General features: G+C 38.4%; 1 protein-coding gene across 2 annotated transcripts; it reads right to left on the minus strand.

The window, feature by feature from the left end:
* Positions 1 to 2,236: 2,236 nt before the first annotated feature.
* On the minus strand, positions 2,237 to 8,732 carry LOC113651830 (suppressor of cytokine signaling 2-like). Of its 2 annotated transcripts, XM_027160724.2 has the most exons (4): positions 8,392 to 8,729; positions 8,155 to 8,269; positions 6,047 to 6,300; positions 2,237 to 3,584 (listed from the first exon to the last, which is right to left on the minus strand). In XM_027160724.2, the coding sequence occupies exons 3-4, from the start codon at positions 6,291 to 6,293 to the stop codon at positions 3,097 to 3,099; spliced, it is 735 nt and encodes a 244-aa protein (XP_027016525.2). In that variant the 5' UTR covers positions 6,294 to 6,300; positions 8,155 to 8,269; positions 8,392 to 8,729; the 3' UTR covers positions 2,237 to 3,096. The 2 variants fall into 2 exon arrangements, with proteins under 2 accessions (XP_027016525.2, XP_047663436.1); XM_047807480.1 differs by lacking the exon at positions 8,155 to 8,269 and having other exon boundaries at positions 8,392 to 8,732.
* Between the last annotated feature and the right edge of the window lie 223 nt (positions 8,733 to 8,955).

Raw genomic sequence — 8,955 nt, forward strand, 5'->3', positions numbered from 1 at the left:
AAAAGGTTCGTCAAAAACTCAGAACTTATAAATCTTCTTCATTTGAGAAGAACCGTATAACAGCGTGTTGTTCTACCAGAAAGAGAACCCTTCATGGATATGTGTGTGTGTGTGTGTGTGTGTGTGGGTGTATGTGTGTATGTGTATGTGTGTATGTGTATGTGTACTGTATGTGTGTGTGTGTGCGTATGTGTGTATATGTGTGTGTGTACTGTATGTGTGTTTGTGCGTATGTGTGTGTATGTGTACGTGTGTGTATGTGTGTGTATGTGTATGTGTACTGTATGTGTGTGTGTGTGTATATATGTGTATGTGTGTATGTGTGTGTATATATGTGTGCGTGTGTATATATATATATGTGTGTGTGTGTGTTTGTGTGTATATATGTGTATGTGTGTGTGTATGTATATATATATGTGTGTGTATATATGTGTGCGTGTGTGTATATATATATGTGTGTGTATGTATATGTGTGTATATATGTGTGTGTGTATGTGTGTATATGTGTATGTGTGTGTATGTGTGTGCATGTGTGTGTATGTGTGTGCATGTGTGTGTATGTGTGTATATGTGTGTATGTGTGTATGTATGTGTGTATGTGTGTGTTTGTATGTGTGTGTGTGTGTGTGTGTGTATATGTGTGTGTGTGTGTGTGTGTGTCTGTGTCTGTGTATATGTGTGTGTATGTGTATATGTGTATGTGTGTACATGTGTGTGTATGTGTATGTGTGTGTGTGTATGTATGTGTGTGTGTGTGTGTGTGTGTGTGTGTGTGTGTGTGTGTGTGTGTATGTGTGTGTATGTATGTGTGTGTGTGTGTGTGTGTGTGTGTGTGTGTGTGTGTTAGTTATTGGGCACGTTTGTGATACAACCCTTTTAATTTCTTCTCATTATCTAGAACCTGTCAGGAGTTTAACATTTATCCTTATGGGACTTGCTACAGCTTTATAAAAAAAGGTTCTTCGATGGTTCTCTAAGGAGTTCTCTGAATACGTTCCTCTGAAAAGGCTCCACATGTAAAGTCTCTTATACACAAACTCTAGAACCTACCGAGCTTCTTCAATTTAAATGTTAAGCATCTGTGCAGAACTCCTGCACTTCTCCTTTCTTTCCTCATGAGTTAGTAATACGAGCGTTTATACCTGCTTTAAACGGACTTCTCTTTTTTCTTCTTCTTTGAACTCTAAACATCTGATCTTTTCAGTTGAAAGAAGGCCACGCTCATGCAAATGAAAACAGAGGTCCGATCAACCGAAGATAAAAAGAAAAGAGATTTTAATCATTTAAATGTATTTTAATAACGACGCTGTCGGCGAAGTCGTCTAAGACGTGTTGTAGAAAAACACACGCTTCTTTAAATATCTGTGTTTTACTGAGGAATTCTTTCACTTTTTTGACAGGAAAGTTTCTGTACTTGGAGTGGAAGGTTTTAATGAGTCACTGGTGCTTCTGATGCTTATAGGACAAGCAAAGGTTCAACATCTTACAATAATTTGTACATACAAAAAAAAAAAAACGTATATTTTTAACACTCGTACTGAGCCACTGTGTGATTCTGTACTTTCCGTTCACACTATTTGGGAAAACGTATGTAAAAGTTCCGAGCATTCGTTCATTCATTCATTCATTCATTTTCTACCGCTTATCCGAACTTCTCGGGTCACGGGGAGCCTGTGTCTATCTCAGGCGTCATCGGGCATCGAGGCAGGATACACCCTGGACGGAGTGCCAACCCATCACAGGGCACACACACACTCTCATTCACTCACACACACACACACACACACACACACACACACACACACACACACACACACACACACACACACAAAACGGACAATTTTCCAGAGATGCCAATCAACCTACCATGCATGTCTTTGGACCGGGGGAGGAAACCGGAGTACCCGGAGGAAACCCCCGAGGCACGGGGAGAACATGCTAACTCCACACACACAAGGTGGAGGCGGGAATCGAACCCCCAACCCTGGAGGTGTGAGGCGAACGTGCTAACCGCTAAGCCACCGTGCCCCCCCCCCCCTCCCCCCTTGGTCAGGGTTACAGTCATTTCAAATAAATTTGTAGTTTGCATAGATTTTTGGAAATAATCGGGATATAAAAAAACCCCAAACCAGTTATTTTGGAAGTGTCTCATAATAATTTGTTATCCATCTGAGGTTTAGTTTTCACATCGAAGCCGAAGTGCTCGTTTACGATTAAGGAAAGCAAGAGTCAGTGATTTTGAGGCGCTTGTGATTCTTTATTTGACCTTGAACTTGTAATATTTATTGTAATAAGTCAATAAAAATCCACCACCTTCTGTCAGATTTTTTTTTTTTTTTTTGGATGATTTTGGTTTTTCTGGTGGAATTGAGTTATCGGTGTACAACAGTAGGGTAAATATCATGAGCGTTGCGTTATATTGGAAAAAAGTGATTACATCGATGGAGTGTTTCATTTGTGAGTATGGCAGAATTGTGCCAAAATATGTGGAGAAAACAAAAAAAAACCCAGATTTCTGCATTTCTGTATTTTTTTCAGTATATTCCAATTCAGCTGCCAAAAACTCTGACTAGATCAAATCTATAAAACGCACAACATTACTATCGTGGCCAACAGATATTTATACACCAGGCGTATCATTGACGTTAAAACCCCAAACGACACACACACACACACACTTCCGTGCTTAAACTGGCGTTTTTTTCCCCTCCAAAATACAATATTACGATAATTTAATAGCGAGACGTATAACGATTCAAAATGACGGCTTTGATAAATTCGATTCGGAAGAAGTCATGATTCATGATCCAGTTCGTATTTAAAGCTCTGATTGGTTGAGACTAGGGAAAAGGGGTGGGGTTTTAATAGCTTGTAGATAAATTACACACAAGAACAGTTACAAAAAACAAACAAAAAAAAACAATGCGTGGGTTTGTGTGGATATCGTTGAGATCGAACAATTTTCCGTGATTTATTGTGTTTGTTACTAGTAAAAGATTCAATCATAAGAATCGAACGATTTCATTGAATTTGAACGATTATTTTCGAAAATATTGAAATAGCGAATGAAATTTAATACTGAATACCGAGTATAGTCTAGAGTACAAACGGATATTCCCGCAGGAAGTCCTTTAGCCTTTCGGGCAAAGGTAAATCTCTGTGATCGTGACAATGTTGGTTTATAACCACACGACAGAGATGTTGTAAACTGGGCGCCGCCTTGTGCAGCGGTTTAGTAAGTTTCAGCTGCAGCGTGTTTTCCGCCGTCGCTGTCGGAAATGTATCTGGATCCGTGCTGAGCTCTCGGTGAGTCGCCTGCCTGCGATAAGCCAGAGTGTAATACTGCACCAAGTCCACCGCTCCCTTAAACTGGCGGAGATGAGGACGAGCCATCAGGACGGAGTCAAAGCCAAAGTGTCCGTTTGAGTACTCGATGCGCAGGTGCGTAGGCCCGAGCTCGGTTTTCACAGACAGCGTGAGGAGGTAACCCGGGTTCGAGCTGTCTCTCACCAGGAAGGAGCCATCCAGAGCCGTGTTCAGAAGCTGCTTAGCCTCGGCTGCTGTTATCGAGCCCCAGTACCAGCCTGAGACAGACAGACAGACAGACAGACAGACAGACAGACAGACAGACAGACAGACAGACAGATGTTTAATCAGGGATTATTTTAATAATTCCTATGTTCAAAATAGTTAATATAATATATCAAGTTTTAAAGAATGTCATCTTTATGAGATAACTGGATGATAACATCAGCGATAATATAATAGCGAGCTGTATAATGATTCAAAACGACCGCTCTGATAAAAAAATTCGATTCGGAAGAACTCGTGATTCATGATCCAGTTCGTACTTAAAGGTCTGATCGGTTGAGACTTGGGAAAGGAGCGGTACGTGTGGATATCGTGTGATATCAAAAAAAAAAATTCATAATTTTTGTCATTATGAGATCACTGGATATTATTCTGAGATACTGAATGTATTGTTAGGAGGAGTTTGTTTACTCTTCCCCGAGCTCTTAGACGGTACAGTTCTCAAAACTACAACAGAATCGTTATGGGTTACTCTCTCATCATTATGGTGTAGTATCTCAAACCTATGACTTCTTATCTCATAATTCTGTAACTCAAAAGTAAGGCATAGTATCTCATAAATATAGCTGAGTATCTCATAATCATGGCTTGTTGTCTTGTATGACTTAGTATCTCAAATATAGTTTAGTATCTCATAATCATGGCTTGTTGTCTTGTATGACTTAGTATCTCATAAATATAGCTTAGTATCTCATAATCATGGCTTGTTGTCTTGTATGACTTAGTATCTCATAAATATAGCTTAGTATCTCATAATCATGGCTTGCTATCTAATAATTAGCACTTAATGTCTCGATTATTCAATTATGCCTTAGTATCTCAATCATGGCTTGTATTACCATAATTATGACTTCATATCTCAGTTATTTCTTACTGTCTCTTAATTTATTATACTTTTTTAATTACGTTTTCTCAAAACGATTTCTTCTCACTATCTCATAATAAATCTATCGCATCTCATAATTATGGCTTATCGTCTTGATATCATGACTTGGTATCTTACAATTATGAGACAATGTACGTTTTATAAACTCAAAATACCTTCCATAAACTCAGTACACATACAGAAGTATTGTAACGAGAGTAATAATAGTACTGGGAGAATAGGACATGACTCAGTGGGTAGTGTACCTGCCTTACACGTTCTCCACATGTCTCCTGCCTTCTCTGTGTTCTCTGGTTTCCTCCCATCTCCCCAAAAATGCTGGTGGATGTATTGGACTTAGACGTATCGTCTCTAGATGTGAAGGTGCACTGTGATGCACTGGTTCCTGTTCCTGATGATCAACTGTTTCACTTCTTTTAAGAATTAAGTAACCCTTAGGTTTTTCTGAGATAGACTACAGTTGCATCACGACCCTGACCAAGTGCTGATGTACAATAATACTAATACTAATAATAATCGAGCAGTAATAATACAGATAAACAATTCGATTACAAACACAACATTCATTCATTCATTCATTTCCTACCGCTTATCCGAACTTCTCAGGTCACGGGGAGCCTGTGCCTATCTCAGGCATCATCGGGCATCGAGGCAGGATACACCCTGGACGGAGTGCCAACCCATCACAGGGCACACACACACTCATATTCACTCACACACTCACACACTACGGACAATTTTCCAGAGATGCCAATCAACCTGCCATGCATGTCTTTGGACCGGTGGAGGAAACCGGAGTACCCGGAGGAATCAGACACTTTTGGTCTGTTTATATACTTTTCATATAGTTTTTTTTATTATTATTAATAAATTTATAATTGCGTCCTGACAGAAAACATCGTATTAAATATGATTTTTTTAATCCTTTTAAGTGTCACCTCTGCTTTACGCCATCTAAGCCCCACCGAATGAACCGTTATGGTAGAAACGATAAGCTATCAGAAGGAGCGGATTAATATAAACTATATGCTACTTTCAGGGCTGCTGGTCTAGAAAACTAATCAACACCTTCTGACCGATCAGAAGCCAGAACTCAACACCAATCAAAGTGTTATAACACAACACAGACCTCTGTGCACTTCAACTAACTCTCCAAGGTTTTGCGATCACAGAAATCAATGAAAAATCAAGCAAACTAAGCAGACTGAAGAATCCCGTGCTTGTGATTTGGGCAGCTCGGGTACTTTCCCCACGATAACGTGTAAAATCAGACATTTTTGGCAACAAAAAATAAATATTTCAACGGAGTACTTGGATGGACTGACTGACAGCAATTTTATTACAGGGTTCCTTTAGCGGTTATCATCTGATTCTAATAAATTTAGGAGATTCATTATAATCTATTAAAGCTGTTAGAGTCACATGAGCCTTTCTGTAGGCTGTGGATTAACATTCCTCATGTTCACATCTCCACATCCTTCCACTGAAGGATCTGAATCAAAAGCTTTTGAACAAACCACTAAGTCATAATTTGGGCTTTAAGGGTTTAACCTATGTCTTCTCACTTACCCGAGTTGTGAAGGTGCGTCATAGCATTCTGTAATCGCTGGGCTTCCTCGGAGGAATCCGCTCGGTTCGGCTCCAGCCTGCGCTCCTTTAGTCCAGTTGCGGTGTCAGGTTTTTCAGGAACGAGGTCCGAGGTGATCACAGGAGTCACAAGAGGCTCGGCACGGAGCTCATCGAGCTCGCAGCTTCCACTCTGAGCCACAAACGCTTGGCAATCTGCTGACTTGGAGATGCACTGTGTGTGCCCCATCCAAAATCTGCAACGGTTTTAAAAAGGAGACCATAAAAAAAAAGAGCGTTTAAAAAGAGAATAAACCACGGCCATGTGTTCAGCTTTGGCAGAAGATCCTGAATTGTCACATACTTTCCTGTTAGAGTTAGCTAGATGTACGTTTTGAAACAGATGACTTCATGCCAAAAGTCTAAACCATCAAACAACAGGAAATACGGGACGTGAACACGTCTTCGTGCCTGTCGTTTTGCTCTACACACAGCTCTACAGATATATATATATATATATATATATATATATATATATATATATATAATGAACGGTAAAATAACTTGAACTTGATCATAAATCACAGATGAGCTTCACAGCGGTTTGTTTAATTACTGTTCTTTTGTTGTTGTTTTTTTGTATTTGTTTCATATTTAAAATTTGAGGCCACTTTTTTAAAATGGTTTTCTATATTTATTATTTTATACACATTTTTAAACCAAAGTATTGTTTGATATATATCTAAACACACACACACACACACACACACACACACACACACACAAATATGTCTAAAATTTTATATAGTTTTCATTTTTACTTCATTATATTACTAAAAAGGTTCGTATTTAATATTAAGGCTACATTTGTTCTATACTTTTTCTTCAAATGTAAATTCTTGTAAATAAAATGACTGTGTATTTTTAATATTTTACCAGAATAAATTGTGTGCGTGTGTGTGTGTGTGTGAAATGCTTAATTGCAAATTAAGAATGTAATATACCTAAACTTTTAATAAAAGTACATTTTCTTGTTTAAAAATATTCCTTAAGTATGTTATGAGCTGTTAAGATTAATAATCCCAGATTTCTTATTATATTTGATATCATTTAAAGTGTTACTGTATATTGTACATTTATTTAATATTAAAGCTGATTTGACTTTTTATTTCTGAATTCCTGACCATTTTTGTTGTTTGTATAAATCATTTTTCAGTTCATGATTCTTAGTTAAACGCTGCAGCTTTATAAGGATATAATTATCGTTATGTTTTCTATATTGAAACAATTCTTTACCATATCTTTAACGATATTTATGAGACGATGAAGAATAATCTGTTCCTATTCACTCCCCAGTGAAGAAACCAGCGTTAATGCAAGTGGCCTTCGATCAACAGAGCGCACTCGTGATAAAGGAGCCCTGATGGCGGTGGGTGTCTAAGAAACATCTTGATTGTCTGAGATAATCCAAGTACATAAAAGCCTCCCGCCTCAAGTGGGTTTCATTAAAATGTCTTCGAGGAATACGGCAAGATCAGATATGAGGAAATAGCAAAGAAGGGTGTAGCAGAAGTGCACTTAAAGCAAGACGAGCCACTTTGAGTTTCTGCGCAATGAAAAAAAAAAAAAAGGACTGAAGGGAAAAATAAAAAGCTGTAAAATGTGTTAAATCCCTTTCCAGTGATTTTCCAGGGATTATTTTTCAGAAATGTAACTGAATTGGCAATAAATCAGATCTTTTTTTTTGTTGTTGTTCTTAATTTAAAGTGATCCGGTTTCACATGAAACCAATCTCCATATAATGGGATGAATCTGGAATAAAGGCTTTACATCAGACGTGCAACTGTTAATTCATTTCCTTCTTGTGGTCAACAAAAGGGGTTTAAATGTAAGCCAGTGTTTGGGCTCAACGTTACACCTTGGTCAAAAAGAGAACTAAATAGATCCTCTTTCATTTCTTTGTACACATTTGTATGTGAAATAAATCGAATCCAAATGGAATCCCTTTGTGAAATGGTGTTTCTTATGTTTGTGTAGATATCCTTCAGGTGTAGGTTGACGTTCCAGCCTTGTACACTTAAACTTCATGAAGAAACATGAGCAACACTTACCTTTTCCACGCAGTCGCACAGATTCGATGAAGCACTGCGGCACTCAATACATCCTATAATACTGTGTTAATTATTTATTCCACCTTCCAGATTTCAGAGACAAAACTCGCTCACGCTGAGACATATAAAAAAAAGCCCAAAGAAAGAAAGAAAAATAAAAAAATCAGAGTTGTTTTGCTTTTTAAAAGACAGATAATTAGTCCAGATTACAGGACACAGCCAGGCGGTGACACAGACCTCGTGTTGTCCAACCTTCAGCCTTGGGCATGGTTTCTTCTTCCTCTTTATATGTGTGTGTTTGTTTGGTTTAAAACCATTTTTAAATCGCAGGCTTTCATCGACGGATAAAGATCGAGTAGCTTCGCTTTGTATCCACCGCAAAATCCTAAGTGATTTTGTGATTTTGTGTGTGTGTGTGTGTGTGTGTGTGTGTGTGTGTGTGTGTGTGTGTGTGTGTGTGTGTGTGTGTGTGTGTGTGTGTGTGTGTGTGTGTGTGTGTGTGTGTGTGTGTAAATATATATAAATTTTACAGTCTTTCCTCCGTGCCGAAGCAGCGCACTGCTTTCCAGGAACATTCCCAGAAAGCTAGATCACGTGTGCGCGTACAGCGTGTGTGTGTGTATGTGTACAGTATATCCGTCTCAGATATAACTTAATTACATGTGTGCTGCTGTAATGAAACCCCATGATATTTTTATTCCATCTTATTGGCAAACGGACCTCCTATTCGTCACGTTGTGTAACTTAAACGTGTCTTTTTCACGGATTTATTCACGCAGGATTAATGACATGCGATGTGCG

This window comes from Tachysurus fulvidraco, chromosome 23 (genome assembly GCF_022655615.1).
Source record: "Tachysurus fulvidraco isolate hzauxx_2018 chromosome 23, HZAU_PFXX_2.0, whole genome shotgun sequence".
NCBI lineage: Eukaryota > Metazoa > Chordata > Actinopteri > Siluriformes > Bagridae > Tachysurus > Tachysurus fulvidraco.

Bases quoted from the DNA above. Each gene is read 5' to 3' on its own strand.
- LOC113651830 (XM_047807480.1), bottom strand. From the start codon at position 6,293: ATGGGGCACACACAGTGCATCTCCAAGTCAGCAGATTGCCAAGCGTTT. The intron at 3,585-6,046 runs GTAAGTGAGAAG...TGTCTGTCTCAG, and splicing joins GACGCACCTTCACAACTCGG to GCTGGTACTGGGGCTCGATA.